This window comes from Aquarana catesbeiana, linkage group LG02 (genome assembly GCF_042186555.1).
Source record: "Aquarana catesbeiana isolate 2022-GZ linkage group LG02, ASM4218655v1, whole genome shotgun sequence".
Taxonomy (NCBI): Eukaryota; Metazoa; Chordata; class Amphibia; order Anura; family Ranidae; genus Aquarana; species Aquarana catesbeiana.
The window spans coordinates 298,802,388-298,826,299 of NC_133325.1; the positions used below are offsets into that span (position 1 = coordinate 298,802,388).

The 23,912-nt window shown below is 35.1% G+C and overlaps 1 protein-coding gene across 4 annotated transcripts in view; it reads right to left on the reverse strand.

Annotated features, from left to right (window-relative positions):
• Nucleotides 1–2,144: 2,144 nt before the first annotated feature.
• The window catches only part of LOC141127793 (short stature homeobox protein), a 62,642-nt gene continuing 40,874 nt past the window's right edge, over nucleotides 2,145–23,912 (reverse strand). For 2 of the 4 annotated variants that reach the window (XM_073614573.1, XM_073614572.1), the window contains exons 5-6: nucleotides 6,754–6,818; nucleotides 4,323–4,493 (exon numbers count right to left, since the gene is read on the reverse strand). In XM_073614573.1, coding sequence (XP_073470674.1) covers nucleotides 4,472–4,493; nucleotides 6,754–6,818 — 87 coding nt within the window. In that variant the 3' untranslated portion in view covers nucleotides 4,323–4,471. Of the gene's footprint in view, nucleotides 4,494–6,753; nucleotides 6,819–23,912 lie in introns of all 4 variants that reach the window. The other 2 variants (XM_073614571.1, XM_073614570.1) reach the window with 1 other exon arrangement.

Genomic DNA, 23,912 nt, shown 5'->3' on the forward strand with positions numbered 1-23,912 from the left:
CAGCAACATCACTAGCCTGGTCTCAAAATATCAACCAAGCCGCTCTCGTCAGTCCTCCCAAGACCCCCTGCTCTCTAGCTCCTGGGTCACCTCCTCCCATGCTCACCTCTAGGATTTCTCCAGAATTTCTCCCATCCTTTGGAACTCCCTACCCCAATCTTTCTGACTGACTCCTAATCTATCCATCTTTAGACAATCCATGAAAACCCTTCTCTTTAAAGCAGGCTATCCTGCTTCTAACTAATATACTGTTTTTTACTTTCTCCATCAGCTCATCCCCAACAGCTATTAGCTTTTGTATCAACTGACCTTGCCTCTATTATTTTGTAAGCAGGGGCCCTCTGATTCCTCTTGTACCAAATTGTATTGTAACTGTAATGTCTGCCTTCATTTTGTAAAGCGCTGCGCAAACTGTTGGCGCTATATAAATCCTGTATAATAAAAATAATAATAAGCCACGCTGCCTGTCAAATCACCTCTGTAAAGTGCGGTCTCTGAATTTATGAAAGCCTCTATTTTGGAACAAATATAGCAATGAATAAATTAAGGACAAGTCTGCCTGGAGCCAGCCTATTTCTCCTTTAAGATGCAGGCGACATGCCAGAAGCACAGCACAATGGAAGTTGAAGACCTCCAGTGTGCCCCTGTGCCAAATCTAGCAAGCAAAAAAAAAAAATTGGCAACCGCTCTAATAAATTTCACCTTTTTGGGACCACCCACATTGTACTGTGGACAGACAGCTCCTACATGCACAGGAATTTACCTGTACATTGCTATCCTCTTCCAGGTACAGGGCGTGCATGCGTCTCCCCCCCTTCCCACCGACTAATCACAGCTGGATTTTGTCAGCAGGTCCTGGCCATGAATCATTGCTGATTGGCTGCGTTCAATCACAGCCCAGAGCCATGTGTTGACAAACAACACAGGGCTCTGTACAGAGGGAACTTTTTTTGTAAAAAGCAGCACATAACATACATATTACACCTGTTAGGCACCGCTTAATCCCTTGATTACCCCAAAAATTTAGCCCCTTTCCAGCCAGTGTCATTAGTACTGTGATAGTGCATAATATTATCACTGATCACTGTATTTGTGCCACTGGTGATGTCAGTGTCAGTTCCCACCCAGTGTCAGTTAGTGTCAAATTTCCCACTGAACTATCACAGTCCCACTATAGATCGCTTATCACTGCCATTACTAGTATAAAAAAAATACAGTATATTTATATAAGTTTGTAGATGCTATAACTTTCGCGCAAACCAATAAATATACACTTATTGGGATTTTTTTTACCAAAGACATGTAGCAGACTACATTTTAGCCCTATTTTTTTCTGTAATGTCCTTACCATGTACACCTTACTTTTAAAAGCCAGTTTTAAAAATGTTAAGATGATTGGCGCTTGTCATCTCTTGTTTTGGCTATGACACATATGTTGGCTGGTAAACAATACAGGTCACATTGTATGTAATTCATCTGTTTATTTAGAAGTTTGGCTGCAAGCTCAGCTTTAAGTTATATGACATTCAAACCATTTTTGGGAACCTGTATAACCTTTGAATTTTACAGTCCATTATAGATTTATAGATTTTATTTCATAAAGACAAGTCAACTAATGTTTTAAAAATGCATGTGTTCTAGCATGCCTTTGTGAGCCTGTTTTGACACATTTTATATGCATTTTGGAATGTATAAGTATTATTATAGATGTGTTTAAAAGTATGTGCAATAAAATATACCAAAATGCAAAAAAAAGTGTAAAACACAACCAAAAAGCACCTAAAGCACTTGTAAGGGACTATTAGCATCTTTACTGCTACATGCACCAGTCATTTACTAATATAATTTTATAGACAGTTATACTACTAAGCTAAGGCATCTAATCCAGTCCAATGATTATTGTTTACTCCACTTGGAATCAAACAAATGTGAATGCTATTTGTAGGGAATGATCTATACTTAAAGCCTTTTTTTAATGTCTATGTCTCCTAGAAAGAAAAAAACTGTTTTGTATATGTAAAATTCAGGTATTATTCCTCTCTTCCCTCCAAGTTTGAAGTCTACTCTGCTTTTGTTAACTTGGGCCTCGGTAACAAATGACAATCTTTTATAAAACCGTTTAAGTCATATAAACTCACAAATGCAAATATTTATAAGTTTATTAATATTCCACGTGTTTGAGATGTACATTCATACCTTGTGATTTACCAAAATACACTCTCAAACTGAACATAAAATGATTTAGTGAATCGGTGTTGAAGCATGCTGGTGTTGAAGCTTGGATATGGAAATGTAAAATGATGCAGTATGACAGATTTTAAGACCAGTTTGCTTTTTGACAGGCTTGAAATCTTCCTATCTACAATCCCTGAAATGTCTGATAATCCAGACATACAAAATGTATATATGCAGCCCAACTAATTGTACTAGTTGACATGATGCTAGGAAATTTTTAGCAGGATTTTGCAGATCATGCCAGAATGTAACATGCCCTATACGAAAGTGCTTTATTTATCACACATGGCTATGTCTCCAGGCTACAATCAAAAGGGCTACATTTGTGTGGGTAAAGCCAATGCCAAAAAAAACTTTAGGCTAAATGCCTACAACATTTTGCAAAAGCAACAAAATTCCAAAATATAAAAATAAATGCAAAGCATTGTCAAATTTACACTCAACATATTTAAAATATTACACATTTATAAAATTTCAAACAAAATAATAAATAAAACATCCACTTACATCTTTACAAAGAAACAGAAAGGTTTGCCTGTCTTGGATGTACCTAACACAAATGCCAAACTAAAATGATGAAATATTTATGTTTTCTTGTAGAGGTAAACAGGAAATTGTATGCATGTTATCCAAGTTCCTTAGGCAGAAGGAATTTGCATTAAAATAAAAAAGCGAACACTTTGGTATCTATTTTAATATGAATATTTACTTTTTTGATGTATACATCACCCAGTTGACAATGCCCTGATCATAGATGTGTCCAATTTAAATTGTGTATTAAAAATGTCAAATCAATACTAAAACCACCATGCCAGATTTTCAGCTGATTTCATTAAAATATGGCACACGGACTATTAACAACCATAACAACTTTCTTCATTCAAGGAAGAAGACAATATTATTTTATCCATTCTCATGGAATACACTCATTTGGCAAATTAACTGCAACACCCAAGTTAAGCCCCAAAGGCTTTGCGTAGGTGAATGCAAATTTAATTATTGATATCTCAAGATTTTATTTCGTAAACCTATACTATTTACAGTATTGCACTTTACTGCACTTTAATTGCATCTTACTAACATTAATTTTGTATTAATATTACTTTCTGACACCACCATTCCACCTTCTTCCTCCTTACAGTAAATACCTCCGGGATTTCCAAGTCTAATTACTTCTGAATTTTGGACATGGTGACAGCTTACAGGTAAATGGCACAGAGCACATGATACTGCATTATATTAAAAAGTATAATGTCTTTGTGGTAAATATTTTTATTTTCAGGTATTGAAAGCACCAACAATTGGTGTATTGTATATATTTTTTTCCAAATGTGATCTTTGGAAAAAATGAAAATAAATTATTGCTGCCTATTTTGTGAGCAGGCTGCTGCACATAATGAATGGTGATTCTTGCTTTCTCTATATCCAAAACTCCATGTGTATTCAGGAGACTGTGTCTACAAAGGAAGAGTTTTATGGAAGTGAGTAATACCATTGGCAACAAAGAGATGCCATTTTTAATGGAGACCAGCCCCAGTGATTTGTTATCTACAATATATTGATCTATGTATATGAATTATCCATGTTGTTTTCCTCGGAAACATGCAGAAGAGAAACTGAAAGCAGCCAATGGTGTTATGCTCAAGTTCCTTTTTTTGTCAAGGGTAAAGAAAAAAAAAATCCTCTTCAAAATTCCACAATTGTCCAAATTATGTAAGGCTATGTTCTTATCTGTCTTCATCTGTCTCCAGTTTCAGAATCACTGTGGTTGCAAACATTGTTCAAATTTCATGGTATTTCATTCAAGCTTATTGTGAGTTTAATTAACTAAACCAAATGATGCCTTTGATAAATAATCCTTGTTGATCTTCTACAGAGGCAGGTATAGGCCCTTTAATTGTTCTAGCACACTTGCAAAGTATTTTTACCAACCCATTTGGCGTTTGAAGAGTCATATAATGGCAGAAAAGAGAATCAAGAAGTCAGTTAATGTTTAACCAATGGCTAAATTGTCAAAGCCCCAAAGCCTCTGCATGTTTCCTGGCTTTGAGTCGCAAGTCAGCAATACTAGAGTTTTTGCTGTTGCTTTTAGCAGCTGCTGCAACCACAGCTGCAGCAGAGGCTGTGTCTGCCAATGATGCAATTGGAAGTCCAAAGGGGGGAGGAGGAAACATCAGATAGGGAGCGTGGGCAGCCAGATGTGGATGAAGATGGGGATGTGCGTGAGCTACACCTTCTAACTGTAACTGAGCTTGGACCTAGAAGAAAGAAAAAAAACAGGTCACATCAAGTGTTTTTTACAAGTGATGTATTCATGAACACTACATAGTTATTGCACACTAGAGATTTAGGACAGTCCCCAAGATAACATCAACTGTAATCTGATATTAAGAAAATGTCATCCCATAAGCACAGAAAACCTCAATTCTTATTCAAACAGTCAAATATTGTACCTAGCTAAATTTACCTCCACAGCTTTCAAAGTTTATTGCAACCTAGCTACTACAATTGGGGGATATTGAAATAGGGTATTAAAGGATATTTTACTCTTAAGCAAGCAAATCTGTTTCTACTTTTAAGAGTCTGAAAAACCATTCAGTAAAAAATGAAGGAAAGAAAACTGAGCTTTAGTACTGTTAGACATATAAAGAAATCCTATGTTTTTGGGGCTGGGTACAAATGTATTTAAGTTAACTTATATTTAAATTAGGACCCTTTTACATGGGCCCACTCCGCAAGTAGATCCGCCTGTTTAATGTAGAATCTGTCCGCTGATCCCCGCTGAGCAGGTGGATGACAGGTCCAGGTCAACTCCGCTGATGCAGAGTGGACACAGTCCACTTTCCTCTATGGTTGATTGGATGTAAACATGTAAACAGACCACCTGTGCATTTACATCTTACTGTCATCTGGTCTGCCAGATGGGGAACAAATCCCCAATCCATCTGTTTTTAGTGGTGTAAACGGACCCATGCCTGTTTACATCTGCTGTTCCATAGAGGGCAATGGATGGTCCAATCAGGTTGACTTGAAAAACTTACAAGCGGACCCTATTGGTCCACCCATGTGAAAGGGGCCTTATAGAGACAGTTAGGATGATGCATATGTTACAGCAAGCTTTGTATAACAGTAATATATGATCCACTGTATAACTCAGTGAGAAAAAATTAGTTCACAAGCAGTACCACTATGTACAATATAACTTTACTTAAAAGCGTCAGTGTTTACAATAGTTGTGCTATCAGATTGATACACTGTACATGGATTTAAGCATATTTTATATATTATATGCACCCCTTTTGGGTAATAATGTGTTCCCTGTAATTAACCATACTATATATGGTATGGTTTCTCAAAATTAGTTAAGGTGCACCAATTTAAATTATCTTATAATTGTTCTATTTTAATTGTTCTATCACAAAAAAAAAACTGTGTTTTAAAACTATAAATAGCTAAGTGTCAAAGCTGGCTATACATAAAGATTTTTTGTAAATTGGTCCGAGTTTAAAGCTTCATTATTTAGCCTTAGAAAACCTAGAACTGGCAGAAGATCAACAAAGCCATTGAATTAATTCAAGAGACAGCTGTTGCATCCTTTGGGAGTCATCATTTTGACCATGGCCATAGATTCTGCATGTTAATGCTGCCTTTTCTTACAAAGCAAACAACAAAGAATCAGACATATTTGTATAATTTGCATATAGATTAGCTGACTACATGTTACTTCATGCCTAATGCCTAGGCTCATGCGCTAGCAATTACCATTTGAATATTCCACTTCCAAAACTATATGGGGCTGATTTAATAATCTTGCTTTTGTTTCAAAAAGCAAATCAACATAAGGAAAATGTTCTACTTATGTCAGTTCCTCTCACCTTGAAAAAAGTTCACTATGCTGGTGCACCTTTGCGAAACTGGGCACCTGAATTTAAAACATAATTCCTTACATATAATAACTATTAAAACATTTTGTATGGATTTTATCTTTTTCTTAAGGTGATTATAAAGGCAGAAAGTTATTTTTATCTCTCCTGATTGGCAGAGACACAGCAGTAGTGCCATTGGCTCCCACTGCTGTTAATCAAAGTCAGTCAGCCACTGAGGGGAGAGAGGGGGTGGGGCCAAACCACGGCTCTGTGTCTGAATGCACACAAGGAACTGTGGCTCGGGTGCCCCATAACAAGCTGCTTGCTGTGGGGGGCACTCAACAGGAGGGAGGGGCCAGGAGCACTGAAGAGGGAGCTGAGAAGAGAAGGATCGAGGCTGCTCTGTGCAAAACCAACTGCAACAGAGCAAGTAAGTATAACATGTTTGTTATTTTTATAGAAAAAAAATGAGACTTTACAATCACTATAACTTATACCTTTAATTTCACTTTCAGTTGAACACCTGCCCTCAGTATTATAACATAGAAAAACACCTTAAAGAAAAGACTACGACAAGCCAGCAGTAATTCAATATATAAAGAGATGGCTTATGATGACTTATAAAAAGGAATGGCAGCTGCAGACCACTCACCATAGTGATATGCAGCATTCTTGCCAGCGATGACTGGAGGAATTTGGAAAAGAAGTTATGATCACCTGTGGTATAAATATAAATATCCAGGATTCCATTAAGGCTGGATTTACACTTTGCTGTTTTATGTTGCATTATTGCACATACACGAACATGTGTTTTGTTGTACATAATACATGCTTTAGTGAGTGTAATTGTCATTCAAAATGAATAGCACTGTAATGCCCCAATGCCTGTGTCATGCATTACCATATGTTATGGTAACACACACGTTACTGCATACCTTTTTGAAAAGGTGTGTTTCAGATCTAAGAAATAATTCACATTATATTGTTATCAAATTATTCACCTTACCATATATTTTAAAGTGTAATTAAATGCAATTTTTTTTCAGTTTTGGATAACGTGGAGAAGGATTTGAACCCCTGTCAGTTTTTTTTTTACTGTCTGTGCTCCTGTTAGGGAGATTCATCCTCTCTATTGTCCTGTTTACTATTATCATCGAAAGAGAAAGTAAAGGAAAATCACAAATCTTGGGTCGACAAAACCCAAATAGGGACACTAGTTCTGATTACCCTGTTGACACCCAGGAACACTAATTAAATATAAACAAGCATTCTCTGAAAACATGTTACATGTTTTGTAAGCTTTATGTTTGTTAGATTTGAACTCTATGTAACTCAACACACCTACTGTACAGATGTGAATAAAGGCTAACACCTCAACCCTTTGGTATACCCTAGTTTGTTTGTTTTTTTTTTTCATTTGTTTTTGCAGTACATATAAATCAATACATTTTAATTCATTGCACAGGGAGGTTCCCTGAATTCTGCCATAATTATTTTACAGTACAGACACTGGCTTCTGAGAATTTTGTGTTTTAGCACATACATTTACAATTAACCTACAATTAACCTCTAAACTTAACCCTTATCCCAAACCGACCATAAACCTAAACTTAACTTAAAACCTAACCCCTAACAACCATAAATCTTCAGGAAAACTGTATTCTAGGGTAAAAATACTATACGTTTGATGAATAATGTACTGTAAGCAGAAAACATAATATCATAAGGAAAATATGCTGAAAGCTGTGCAGCAATATTAGAACTATTATTTATTTTTATATCCAGTACTCCTAGATACTTACTTAAATTAGAATAATCTTAAAGTGGATGTAAACCCTCACATATACCCAGTGAAGTGAACAGCCTCGGATGAAACAAATCTCCCTACATAAGTTTTACATGTATATCTGCTGTCTCCAGCTTTATATATCCTTTGGAGAGTGCACATTATGTTAGAGATTTTGTCTTCCTGTTCAGCACTGGGAGTGGATTATTGGCATACAGCCAAGACAGCTGATTGGAGGAAAGGCACACACCCCCACTCCTCATAGGCAAAGGAAGGAAGTAATGTGCAGAGCTCTGCTGTGAATAATTTAGCTCTGTGCTAATCTATTTATAGCACCCTTCTACGACACAAACTTCAGGCTGCTTTTATCTGCCGTCTCAGAGAACTTGTCAGAAGTTATCAGGTTGATAACAGAACTACCAAACAGAAGGAACACATGGGAGAGAGATAGGAAAACACTACAGATATACAGTATGTGCCCAGCTCAAATTTCATGAATAAGGTTTACATCCACTTTAATTAAGTACATAATTAACACTTGTTTCTACTTAAAATGTGTGATAGTTAAAGTGATTGCTTTTACATAGAGCAGCCCCAATTCCTCCACTTCTCAAGTCCCCCCCGCTCTCTTGACTTTTCCTCTTCTTGGTGTGCCACCATAGGAAGCCAGTTTGGATGGTGGCCCACCTCCAGGCTCCATCCTGAGTTGTGCAGTGTATGTCTATTGACATAGACAGTGAGGCTCAGCCCTGTCCCCTGCTCCCTCATCACAGGATTTGATTGACAGCAGCCAGAGCCAATGGCTCCCACTGCTATCAATCTGCCCTGTTAGGATGGAGAGAGTCGCTGCTCTCAGGCACAGTCCTGGGTCGGACTCAGGTAAGTATAAGGGGGGAAGGAAGGGAGCTACATACAGAAGGTTTTTTACCTTAATGCATACAATGAATTAGGGGAAAAAAATTCTACCCTTACAACCACTTTCAACCGATTTTAATGCAATATTATGTGCAGTGTGCATTTTCAAATGTAGCATGTTTTATAATATTCCATTGACACACAAACAGTTTTATTGAGAGGAAGGTTTTGGTGAGTTGCCTCTGCTTGTTGAATTTATAAGATGATTACTCGAGGATCTAATATGATTTTACTTGTGAGTTTCTATTACATCAGCATTGTATCTGACTGATAATTTAATTGGTATGGGCTAGCCTACCAGAATTTCACTTGCACTTCTATTGCCCTGACAAAAATCAAGGAAATTCATTGTGATAATATGATGTCATTTTCATGTTTACTGGCAAGTATTGGGTTTAATTTTCCAAAAGGCTGAAGAATGAAGGGAAGCTGTTTTCACTCTAAAATGTACAATGAAACTTAAAAAAAAAACTACAGGATTTTTGCATGCACCTGATGTGTATGATTAAAATGAACACAGCTTTACTTTATTTACAAAGCTGAATGAACATTCTCTACCACTTTATTAAATAACCACCTCCCCTCCAAAAAAAAGTTAACTTGTTTTCAAACAGTTTGTTGAGTATTATGCACTTCCCCTCAGACAGTCACAGCTAACCCAGTTTACACATACATCTGGACAGTGCTATGAACACTATGTCCTGTAATAAATCTAAAGTGGTTGGAAGGATGTTAAAAATGTATGAGTCTATGGGTGATAAATACTTAGAGATAGAGAGTGATCCTAAAAATCTTATTGATAAACAAGGTCACATATGAGACAGAACCATGAAGAGATAGAGAGCAACCAACATAAAGGTGTCCATTTATGAAGCAGTTAACAGCGGTGATCCCGAGGATCACCACTGATCACAGTCCATAAACAGTTTATGAAACAGAGATAATTGGGGAAGAACTTGTTTAAACATGTTCTCCTGCCAATGATCTCCGCACACTGAGAATCTGTCATTGACTGACACAGAAATGGCCAGTTTAGAAGCTGTGATCTCAGTGCTTCACTGACGATCTGTGTCAGAATTCACACTCACCGATTCACCTGCTCAAAGGTGGAGAATTGGGGAGTGAAGAGAGAATGGAAAGGAAAGGAAGGAGAGGAGGAAAGATTATTATTATAGGAGAGGAAGATTATTCACTTCCGTATACCCTGTTCCCCCAAGACAGTAACCATGCCCCCTCTCATATTTATGTGTATACATATTATATATATATATATATATATATATATATATATATATATATATATATATATATATATATATATATATATATATAATATAGGGGGACTCTATTTTATTAGCAATAACCATGCTGTCTGTCCGTGTATTGAGCAGTCACAATTAATCACTGCTTAATAAACTGACATCTCCAAAGGAGAAGTGATCTACAGAGCTTCATAAACTGGCATCCAGAGGAGAACGGTCTCCTCTGAGAATGCTGGAGAATGAAGCAGTGAAATTTTTTCACTGCTTCATAAACAGACACCAAAATAGCATTTACATTATCAAATGTATGCTATCAATTCCAGGTAATTAGAAGCAAAAAAAGTAGCCTTTACATATTATAATAAATTAGTCTGGGTTTTGGGAGTTTGTCCGTGAAAGGTTCATAAAATGTTCTCTGATCAATATCTAATTCAAAACACAGGTTCAGTTCTATCTAAGATATGATATTTTAGGTATACTGTAGGTAAAGCTTGGTGACCTGAGTCAGTCCCTGATTTATTATATGTCTGGCAGTGTCCAACAGTGCGATCTCCCTGGCTTAGAGTGACATGAAAAGTATTGTTATTCTTATCCTTATTCTCTAAAATAATCCATACACTTAATGGCCCTGTATTCTATGTTTTATAAAATAGTTACTTACTATGTTTTTGTGCCTTGTTGTAATGCCCTCCATGAGCTCCCAAACTGTTTCTTTCCCCTTCACTTTCATTTAACTGGAATGAGCAATGCATATTAGTTGTGGTCATGTGCACTGCTCTATGAACACTTCACATTCCATTGTACATAGTCCACAGTCCCTAGTACATCTTGGGAGTGAGCAAGAGAGACTGGCTATGTTCTTATATAAAGTGGGACCATGAGGGATGAATGTAATCACTGCCTGAGATTTGGAGGAGGTAAAAGAAAATAGAATGTATTTTTCTGTTAACAATACATATTTGGGTAGTATTTTTTTTTAAATCAGAATTTAGGGTTACTTTAATTCATAAATATTTTCCTGTCCACCTGGGTGTTTTGAGTGTTGCTTTCCACTTTTGCATAATTCAGTAATACTTCATAATGGCCACAGCAGATGTGTAGACCAATGAGTCCCCAAAAGTTAAAACAACATTTTCAACATCCATGAAAACCTGATAAATCAGTTTGAGTGGACTGACTGCTGTTCTATTTATCAGACAACACATATTTTACATTGCCCTATCTGCTTTAAACAATCAAGCTGATTGATGGGAAACATATCTGGTAATATCTGGTAACTGGTGGACTCTCCTTTATTAGAATAGCTTCAACCAAAGGTGTGTTTAGTTGTGTTGTAATTATGAAATATTTTACCCATTATTCTAAACAAAACTCCTTCTCTCTGAGACACTGTAAGGTTGATTTACTGAAACTGGAGAGTGCAAAATCTGGTGCAGCTGTGCCTGGTAGACAATCAGCTTCTAAATTCAGTTTGTTCAAATAAGCTTTGACAAAAAACCTGAAAGCTGGTTGGTTATTATGCAAAGTGCACCAGCTTTTGCACTTGTGTGTGGTGATTTGTCTTGATCTTCATCGGTTTGCATGACCTGTTTTTGAGTATGCCGATGTTATCAAGTCACTGAGTCATTGGTGGCTTCAGTGACTGCAAGCTCCCCTGGCCCAGAGGCAGCCAAACACTTTTCACTATGCTATATAAATAGAACAAGGCTTATTTGTTATGCAATTGTTTTTTTTCTTCAAATGTAATGCTGTATGCTTTTACCAAAAAGTTTAACAAAGGAGTGATCTGAACATATCATTTTTTTCCATGAGTAAAATATAGGGTTGTTTTCAGCAAAATTGAGCCTGGCAATTTTTTGGAGACCTATGGTTTAATCTGCTGTTAGTTCACCAGTATTATATACTACACGATCATGTTGTGAAATGCCTAAAGAGCATGAACTGATACTTTCTCTGACACCTGTTTGAGGGCTGCACAGCATGCCAGTGTATGGATCTTTGTAGAATTCTGAATTACAAGGAGATAAGCAATATGTGCTTTACTAATGGAAACCTGAGTATTTTAAATCCATTCAAAACCATTTCTAGTCTTAAAGGCATTAAAAACTCCTCCACTATAAACCATCCTTGGGCAGGACCATGATGGGCTGAAATCTGTTGTGAAGAACAGGTAAACAAAACCATGTGAAAATATTATAGAAATCAACGGTGTAAGGGAAATCAACCCACATATGAATTAATTAGAGAAACTGACTCATTAGTTATAGTACAGGCATACCCCACTTTTAAATACACAATGGGCTTTATTTACTAAAGCTGGAAAGTGCAAAACCAGGCTCACTTCTGCATAGAAACCAATGAGCTTCCAGGTTTTATTACCAAAGCTTAATTGAACAAGCTGAGGTTAGAAGCTCATTGGTTTCTCTGCAGAATGAGCCTGATTTTGCACTTTCCAACTATAGTAATTTAAACCCCATTGTGTACTTAAAAGTGGGGTATGCCTGTACTGGACTTGAGTTACATTTTTTATGATACCATTTACCTAGAAGTTCACAGTATTTTTCCATAAATGATCTTGATTTGCTAAACAATTTAATGAAAGCAGACTCCCTCTGCTGATGTTTACAGGGATCATTGTGGAATATTAACTATTCAGCTCATTAACAACCAACTGCTGCACAATACATGAGCAAGTACTTTGCTGCAGTCTGTTCCAAGAAACCCAATTGTTACTATACTCACTCCTGCCATTTTGATTCTTACCATGGAGAAAGTAAAGCAAGATTGTCATTCAGAGACACCATCATATGCCCCTGCCCATGGTGTGTATTTACATAAGGAAATGAAGGCTTTGCTGATGATTTTGGAACAAAATAATCATAAGAAACTACGGTTAGTTTAACTTCTGTATTTGGGAAGATACTTGAGTGTTTTATAAAAGACCACATTGAAGATTTTTTGCTATAAAACAATATTTTAAGCAATAGTCAGCATGGATTCACAAAAGACCAAAGTTGTCAAACAAATCTAAATTCCTTTTTAGAATGCATTGAGCAAAACATTTAGACAAAGGAGTGGCTGTGGATATGGTATATTTGGATTTTGTTAAAGGATAGAAAACTGGTTAAAAGACCATATTCAGAGAGTAGTGATTAATATTTCATGCTCTGAATGGTTTAAGGTTATTATTGGTATATCCCGAGGTTCCATGTTGGGACCCTTACTTTTTAACATATTTATCTTTCTTTTTACACATATTTAGAAATTACATAGGGGGTTATTTATGAAAGGCAAATCCACTTTGCACTACAAGTGCACTGCAAATGCACTTGAAAGTGCACTTGGAAGTGCAGTCGCTGTAAATTTGAGGGGTAGATCTGAAATGAGGGGAAACTCTGCTGATTTTATCATCCAATCATGTGCAAGCTAAAATGCTGTTTTTTATTTTCCTTGCATGTCCCCCTCAGATTTAAAGTGTACTTGTAGTGCAAAGTGGATTTGCCTTTCGTAAAAAAACCCCAGTGTGTTTAAAAAGGACAATTTCAGTATTTGCAGATGACCCACGATATGTAATGGAATAATGTTCTTACAGGATGTCTCCAATTTATAAGCCAGCCTCAATGCACTATTTAATTGGGCAACTATATAGCAAATGATGTTTAATGTTGATAAATGTAAAGGTATGCATTTGGGGGCTTAAAACATACATGCATCATGCATTCTAGGAGGAGAACAGCCAGAGGATTTAATGGTAGAGAGGGACCTGGGTATTTTGATAGTTCATAGACTTAATAATAGAATGCAATGCCAAGCTGCAGTTTCTAAAGTTAGCAAAATCTTTTCAAATTATTTAAAGGGGAATAGACTCCAGAGAAGGGGCATCATTTTGTACAAATCACATCACATCTGGATAATGCAATTCAGTTTTGGGCACAAGTTTACAAATATGATATTGGAGAAGGGCAGCCAAACTGATCAGAGGCACAGAAGAGCTTAGCTATGAGAAAATGTTAGCTGAAGTAAATGTATTCTCTCTTGGCAAGAGGCGATTAAGGGGGTATATATTTACATGTATAAATACATAGGTGGACCATATTGTGCTTGCAGAGGTGTACCGCCTGCAAGCATTCTAAATGTAATATTAAAAAGCGGAAAAATATTGTGTCTTCAGTAACCAATAAAGTATACAAGATTCAGCAATTGATTGCGTGTGCCTCTGTTGGTGTTGTTTACATGCTCGAGTGTGAGTATGGCCTACAATATATCAGTAGGACCTCTAGACCTCTCCATGTTAGATTAGGTGAGCATGTAAACAACATCAAAAATGGACTCAAGACTCATAATGTATCCAGGCATTTTAAATTAGTTCATAATCAGAACCCTAGGGGTTTGAAGTTTTGGGGGATTGAAAGAGTCACAAGGCATACACCAACTCAGCGTAGAGAATCTTACTGGATATATGAGACAAAGGTTTTAGTACCAACAGGCCTGAATGTTGAGTTTAACGTAAATTGTTTCATTTCTGATCGTTAAGTTTATGCAAATTATGTTTATATTTGTATATATGTTATATATGAGGATCAATGAAGACGCAGGTTTATATTTTTTATTATCATTCTTTTGGATGATTTTCATATACATTTTTAAATGGTTATTAATCACATAATAGACTATGTCTATAAGTGTATGTTTTTATGTCTGCTTTAAGACAAAATTATAGCACAACTATTCTCCCATTTGGTTTTGATAACTATCTGGGGGGTTAGTTTGTGCCTTTTTGCTGCATGGATATACTCGGTGACGCACATTTTATATGCCAAGTATTCTCTGTCTGGTTCCAGGTGTTCTATTACATCCAGGCTTCACCTGGTTGTATATAAGGTTACTATGGTGATTTACCGTGTGTAATACCTTTGATGACCTGAGGTGTCAGCATTAGCTGTTAGTAGTGTTTCTATAGTTACTTTCCATGTGCAATACCTCTAATGATCAGAGGTGTCAGGCCATGGTATATATAGCGGGTGCTGCACATCATTCCGTCATCGCTGATGAAAGTCCCGCCCCCTGGGACGTAACACGTATGTAACCATGTGACTTGCGTTACGTCACCCGCATCTTTCGTTGAACCTCTTGGAAAACTGTTGCTGTTCGCCTTATCACCTTAGCACTGAGGAACAGTGCCATACTTGTAAGTGTAAATGTTTTTATATTAAATGCTTTTTATATACCAAATAGAGAGCACTATATTGTATTGCTGTCATTCCATGTATGAATATATCAGAGTCTATGGTCAGGATACAAAGGATCTCATACTACTAATATGCACTCATCTCCAGCGATTCTCTCATCGAGTGGCCCAGCTTATATACCCTTGTAAAGGGACTGCCTGTGTGACCTGACTAATATACTCAGGGGTCCACACTCTGAAGTGAGCGGCTAGGATTCACTGCTGGTGGAGGCTGTTGCACGATCACCTTGTTTATCATCCATAGAATCACCATTTTGGACACTTGATGGTGTTTTTTTCTGAATATTAACTCTATGGACTTTCCTATCATTATTTTAGATTTATTAAGTTTTCTGTTTGTTCATGCACTGCACTGCCTTTTTACTATATTGACATTTTGGGATTTGATATTTTGACCCTCAGTGTTCAGCTGCTGTTTGATGTTAGTATTTTTTGCGCTGATTCATTTGCTTTTTACATATTGTGAACTAGGTGTAGAGTTATTCACTTTGAGGTCATTACATAGGACAAGGGGCCACTCTTTACATCTGGAGGAAAGGAGATTTAACCTCCACATGTGAAAAAGGTTCTTGACAGTAGGAGTTGTGAAAATGTGGAAAAGACTCAATCAAGAACTAGTTCTGGCCAGATCATTAGATTTGGAAGCATTCATAAATGCACAAAATATAACTTGAAAATAACATTTATAGGTTATAACAGGCGATATTGTTGATCCAGAGAGTATCCAATCACCTCCTGGGGAATCCGGAAATAATTTTTCCCCTGGGGGAACAAACTGGACCATGCTTCATAATGGGTTTTGTCTTTGCCTTCCTCTGGGTCAACTGTGGGTATATGATCTTGTATATGAAGGTTTTCTATTTATTTTTTTTTCTTTTGGTTGAACTAGATGGACTTGTGTCTTGTGTTTATGTAACTGTGTAATTTGCATTTCAGTAACAGTAATGATTTTGGGGAAAGGAGTGCAAAAGTTGATGCAGCGGATTACAAAGTTACCACTATGTTTGCATGCTTAGGGAATGGAAGATCTTCATTTTAATGAAGATATCACAATGTAAAACAGTATGTGAGTTCTTAGTCAAAGGAGGCTGGCCTAATTTATTATTATGAACACCAAATCAAAATGTTTTAGGCTGTACATCTAGAACATTTGCAGACCCACAACTAAAATGTTACCTTGTAATATTATTTCAGACATTCCCATATTTATAAAAGCATTGCTCATTATCCATTTAGTGAGCTGCTAAAAGTGAAAGCACTCTTTCTTTGTTAAAGATTTATTTGATTCTGAATTGTGTGTGAATATGGCACAATAGAAATATATTATAGTTTCCATTACTGACTTGATTGTAGCCTCCCTGGCGGTATGATTATGTCAGATTTTTGCGTCTCAAAGCGGTACAATTATTTTGCTTGGAAATTTGGCGTTTTATATTGTAGGCCTGTAATTCTTAGCAATAACACACTTAAATCTGTCCACCAAGAGTCTAGTAGATATCCTGGGTATGATGAAGTTTGAAACACAAAATCATAAATTATAATATAATAAATAAATATAAATAATTATAAAAAATAATAATATAAAATTAATTTCCCCACAAATCACTATCGCTCAATTCTGCAAGTGTTCTAATTTACTATTGCTGTTTTCTAGCTGGTCTAAAACCACTTTTGATGTAAAGGGACACTTTTTGGTTCCTATGGACAAGTTTCTCAACTTTCCAGGCAGAAAGAACAGTATATATAATATAAAACTGCATGCAGGACATTGGACAAAGCACTGGGGACAAAAGGGATGTGAAATAATTTCATACAGTAATGTAATCTGTAAGATTACGGTGTACTCTATGTATTATGATTTTTCACTTTTTTGTATTTGCTGCTGGGCTCCGCCCCGTGCGTTGCGACGCTCGCAGGGAACGGAGCCTGGCACACAGAGGCATCGGGTGGAGGACAGAGCCCATGGACACAGCGGGTGGGGGACATCGCAGGATCCTGGGGACAAGGTAAGTATACCGCACCAGGATCCTGCAATGCAATCCCGAGTGTGGCTTGAGGTTACCGCTAATGGTGCTGAAATTTAACCCCGAGCCACACTCGGGAAAACTGCCAGGGAGGTTAAGGGCACAGACTCCAAGCTGCCAGTGTGGCCAAAAAATCACAATGTTTGCAGTATGAAAGTTCAGGATTCAGTGGTCGCATGCCTATTTTAGGTCTGTGAGCAGAGAAACCAAAATCAGTATAACAGCCCTTGAGCAAAGTAACCTGCTCTTTAATGGCAAAATTACTTGCATAACATTGAACTATTACTATAATAAAGCATGCAATAATTAACTTACTATGTGAAAAATAGCACAGCATACATAGAAAATATTATTAGACTGTGCAAACAATTGGACTGATTTACTAAAGAAGCTAAAAAAAACTGTGTAAATATTTACTTTAATTATTCAATCACTTGAAAAGCATCTGCACATGATTGAGTATTCAAAGTGAGCAGGAGTTCACTTTTTTTACACGATTGAATAATTTAAATGAGTATCCACAATGTTTTGTGAGTAGAAACAAGTCCTTAGTAAATCGGATTCAATAAACTGGAACTATTTAGCTTTGTAATCATGAGATCAGTTTACACATCCAACATGTGTCATGCTACACAATACTGTATATAAAACAAAAGGCTGGTTTTACCATATCAGAATGGTATTTTATAACATGTTTTTCTGAAATGATAATCATTTAGGCCTAATCATATGAGACCATACTACACCAATGTAATGGTCAACTTGTAACTCAAGTTGCTGCATATGACCACCCTGCTTTGTATAATTGGATTTGATTACAGAAGCTAGGTCTCTCACTCACAAATATCAACACAGATGAACAAAAAATATACATAACATAAAAATTACCTGCAAAAAGATATTTAGAGATCCCTTAACCTCACTATTTAATACAAATAGCTCATGTTAAAAATTGTGCTATTACTACATACATACTACTACACATTATAAAATATTTAAAAATGTAATGGTATTGATTATAAAAGCATACTGTAGCGGTAGTAGTGAAAGTAATAATAATTAGAGGTAGTAGGTCGTATTACATTGTCATATTCTTATCTAAACAGAGCTTCTAAAATAAGTCTCTGTCAGTGCATGCATACATACATAAAGACACACATACACACACATATATAAATATGTATGTAAAGATGAAAGACTGGATATATCTACATACTTTCAATTAGTTATTTTATGGTTTACTGTGAAGGGATGCATAATGACAATGAAAAATTATTTAAATTAAACAGTACTATAATTAAGAACTGCAAAATATGATTTCTTCCTTCTGAGATGTAGAAGAATGGGACTATACATACCCACAAATGTATACACTACTGGTGAATTTGTTTGCCTCCTTTATTGCTTTCTTAAATTTCTTACTTCATAACTTTTCATTAAACACAAGTGGTTTATATTTCTGTTGGAACATTTAAAGCATCCTAAAGTATATTAGAAGGCATCAGTATGCCAGCAAAGTAATGTGCCAAAGACTAAACAAAAAAGCCCAGTTGATGGCAAATGTCTGCAGAATGTACTGAGAAGTATCCCACAAACTTGTGCAATAATCCTTTTAACAATTTCTTATAATAAAGATTAAAAAATGTGTGAATCTTGAATAGCAGTGTAAAGTGCTGCTATAGCATGATTAAATTAGAAAATCCCAATATTCCCAAAATGGGAAAAATTTCCTGTATGAATGTGGTATAGAAATTTTTCACAGTCCACAAAACGGAAATTTAACTGATATACCTTTTCTGACATGCATCATAGCAATCTATTCATAAGTAAAGATCTGTCTGTGCTTATGGAAAAACTTGCATAGTTACATATTTTAAAAAATATCAAGCATATAAATATGTTCAGTGTTTATTGCTACAGCAGTCTTTTCTATTTTAATGAGAAATGTAATTGTGAAAATTAATAACTACATTTTTAGGGGGTTATTTGTTTATATCATTTGTAGGAATATAAGGAAAATAAACAAAATATATGATAAAGCTAAAACAAATTTAGATTTAATTGCTAAGTTGCCTAGCATGCTTGGGTATTTGAAACACACAGAATATCTGGTGTGTTGAACCCCTTTAAGCTGTGTCAAATAGTGTCTTTCTCTATTTCTTAACAAAAAACTTTTCATTTAAAAAGTTACATTTTAACACTATATAGTACCTTATCAGGATCTTTCATTTCTAAAACTGTAACTGTTATCAAAGCTGTTTAATATTTTATTGTAAATACTGCACAAAAGAAAGCATCACATTTGAGATGACTGCTGAAGTTGCTGTAATTATTTTTAATGTGCAACTTTTTGCAACTGATACATAAATAAAATATCCATTTAAATTCCTGTTTTCTTAAATCCCCACACATAATTGATTGCTCGATGGAAAGTATGTTCCCTAGCAGAAGAGCAAATATTACTCCTTTAGTAAGTCATCCCCAGTGTTAAAAACAACCTAGCAGGACAGAAGTATAAAGAGTTATTTGATGTAGCAGTAACAAAGATGTGCTATACAATGTAGGGATTTACATAAATCACAGAACAATATGCACTCATTGTACATGTAGTACATGTACACGTGGGACATTATATATGAGCATATTTATGTTATAGGAAAACATTTTCATGTATGCTAACACATATAAAAGGGATAGTAGGCCTTCCTGCAAGTATCTTTTTTTTTAAACAAAATGAATCTTTTGGGTCTCTTATAATGTAATTTGTTAACCTGCATTTATATTTTTACAAACTAAGACAAAAACATTAAAAAAGAGTATAATTCAAAACATAATTCCAGTAACACTATTTAATTGATAAACTCTATATATATATTTTTATTAATCTAAGAAACCAGAGGAAATAATTTATTATCTAAATGTCAGGTAAAATCATAAAAACATCATGCTCCACCTTGTACAGTAACATTTTAACCTTGATTATTCTGCCCGTTATCCAGATTGATGTGTTTGCACCACACAGAGTTAGGGCCTGAATTGCTAAATTAAGCTTGCACTGTCAGGGAACAGTCTTCACTCACTGGCAAACAAATGTTCACTTGCTCACACAGCCCTGTGTATGTGCACATGAACAGAACGTACTCAACACCTAGGATGCACTATAGCTGACTATAACTGATCACAACTATTACTGATAAAAACATAGTGCAACAGTTTAATTCTAAATATTCTCCAGTACAAAAAAAGGGGAATACCACATGTAGAACATCAAACAACATTGTACAAATCTACTTTTGTGAATAAATCTAATAAGAAAAATCTTTATATATGTATATATATATATATATATATATACACAGTATATATCAGTATTATTATCTTCAGTTAGCCAGCATAATGCATAATCTGTATTTTCACTTTTGGCTACTGTGTTACATATTTTTTTATTTTAATGCTCCATGGTCAGTTATAAATATACATATTGCTTGAATGAGTGGGTATGGATCGGTACACTAACAAACTGTAAACTAATCATAACATTTGTCATTGATTTGAGTGTCTGCTGCCCTGTTCTTTGATTTTAATCAATCAAGGTTTTGGAAAGTGCATCTGCACATATTTGCAAACTATCCCCCACATTTTTCTACAAATACTTCCATACCTAGGTTGGGTGTTTTCATGCTCATTGACTTTGATGTGGACTGAAAGATCATCTATGTGTATCTTCAAGTGCACACCTTGGTCAGTGTGAGACTCTCTCTGTATTGATCATAATGATCCATCCAATGTAATTTCATGCTTTATCATTACAATTATAAAATATAAAAAGAAATATATTGCTGTATAAATCTATAGCGATATTTGCAAATAGCATAGCATGAATGCTTTCTTGCAAAAATGTTACTTAAGGAATGTTATAAAAGTTAAAATGGTAACAGAGATCAATTAAAATGAAATATAAGATAGTAATTTTTTTTAGCAATTCGCTCAAGATTAAGTAAATTGTTACGGTAATAAAAATACTAAAACTTCAATATAAAATTGTAAAAGTCATTTTATTTCATCTAAAATCCCAACTTGTCTTGGTGCATGCATTTCACACATACAGACATGTACACTGAGTATTAGTAAATCAGGGTAAGGAATTTATGCTGCATTGCCTCAGGCTGATGACTAATCATGCTTATGAACTTAGTAAATCAAGCCTTTAAAAGGGTAATTAGAAAGCAAGACAGTAGAGAGCAGTAAATGTTACAAACATATCTTATATATAAGCTCATGCTACCACTGCTGAGTAACCAGCAGTGGCAGGTCACTGTTTTTTGTTTTTTTTTACATTATATTTAACTCTATGACATTTCTATAGAAAGCTTTTTACAGATAAAGTCAGACTTCTTAACATTGCTCTGAGCCTGCACACTTCAGTAAATTATTCCATATGGCTAAACTCTGAATATATTTTATACTGTATATGTAATATGTCAAGTACTCACAGAAAGAAACATATAACTTTAGTGACCAACTGTTCTCTTGTATGTGATAGATTACCTCTAAACAATACATGTCCATTTTTAGGAAATTAACTTGTCTCTTAACTATGACCCAGTTTAAATTTTAAAGTCTCCTTATTTAAAAGAAATAGTAGGAAAAAGCAGTAGTGAAGTTGGACATTAAAATTAAGGAAGCCAGAGCATTATTTTAGTGACGACAGGGAGTTAACCACACCATTTATGAGTTTCCTAGTGAAAATAAGCAAAAAAGCATTTTTGGATCCAGCAAAAACCTCCCATAGGAGATAACCAAATTTATCAGTTTAAACTTGGTGAATGCATTCTAGTCTAATACTCATTAGAGCCATTTATATTTATAGGTTGTAAAAAAAATGATGAATGTGAAATGTTATATGTAAAACTGTTTTTCACATTTTGCTTTTTGATGTAAAAGTGTTAGTACTAATACTAATACTAGTACTAATACTAAAAGTAACATGAAACATAACTTTAAATGTGTATATATATGATGTAGATCCATAATTAATTTGTCAATATGTAAGGCTATAGATGATTGTAGGTAACTACTGTTTTTTGTAGAACTACTAATCAGTGGAGCTATTAAATAAAAAAAAATTCATAGGATTATGGGGCTGTTTTAAAAGTAAAGCAGATGCCTGCTTTCAGCCTAAATACCTAATCTTAGTCATTGGAAATTTAAACAAAATACATTTTCTCTAAACCTACTTGGGTATTCAAAATAAAGACAGCACATAGGTCAAAATCTCTCCTTTAACAACTGTTCCATGTGTATGCTGTTTTCTGCCAGTGAGAAAACTGACTTGAAATCCGTCTATATATCTCAGTTTAAAAAAAAGTGTTATTTAACTTTTTTACATTTTAGTTAGAGCAGGTGAATACCTCAACTGACATTATTTCTGTCACTGTTGTTGAACTAATTTAACTTTTAGATAATGAGTGGGTTTTAGTATTACATAAGCATACTGTATTCTAATGCCTATTGGAACCCAACAATGCACATGACATTTTTATGTTTGTTTTTACCTTTACATTTTTAATATATTTATATTAAATACATGTGCAAATTCAAGCATGGCTGCATTAAAACTAACTTTTAAAGTTATAATAAAATGGCCTTTTTTTCACTTAGAAATACAAAAGCAGATACTAAATATCTAAAACATAGTAAGGTTGTTAAAAGAATAAGATTTTTGGCTTCAACTGATAAAAGCTATGGCAGCTGAAAAATACTTTATTTTTTTGCATGGTAATTTCAATTAGCTGAATGAGGTGAAGGTATGCTGACTTCAATCACTCATTCACATGCAAAAAAAAATCCTGTTTTTTGTGTTTTTTTTTTTAATTTCCCTGCATGTGACTGCTTAGTCTAAGATAAGTGAAAATTCTCTTATAAAGTAAATATACTCTACTGCTTTAGAAAATCAACACCAAAGTTTAAAAGAACATTTCCATAAAAAAACACTGACATTAACCTCCCTGGCGGTATGATTATTTCAGATTTTAGGTGCTGAAAGCGGTACGATTATTTTGCACAGACATTTGGCATTTTATATTATAGGCCTGTAATTCTTAGGAATAATTCACTTAAATCTGTCCAAACAAGAGTCTAGTAGACATCCCGGGTATGATAAAGTTTGAAAAACAAAATAAAAAATTATAATATAATAAATAACTATAAATAATTATACCAGATAATAATATAATAATAATAAAAATTATTCAATAATGTAATCAAATCAAAAACACTGAAATTGCTCAGTTGCAGAATTGTCGCTTTCGTTACTTTTAGTGTTTGACGACGGATTTCTCCACAAATCACTATCACTCAATTCTGCAAGTGATTCTAATTTATTATCGCTGTTTTCTAGCTGGTCTAAAGCCACTTTTGATGTAAAGGGACAGTTTTGGTTGCTATGGACAATCTCCAGTTTCCAGGCAGAAAGAACAGTTTTTATAATGTAAAACTGCATGCAGGACACTGGGCAGACCACTAGGGACAAAAGGGATGAGTAATTATTTAATACAGTACTGTAATCTGTAAGAT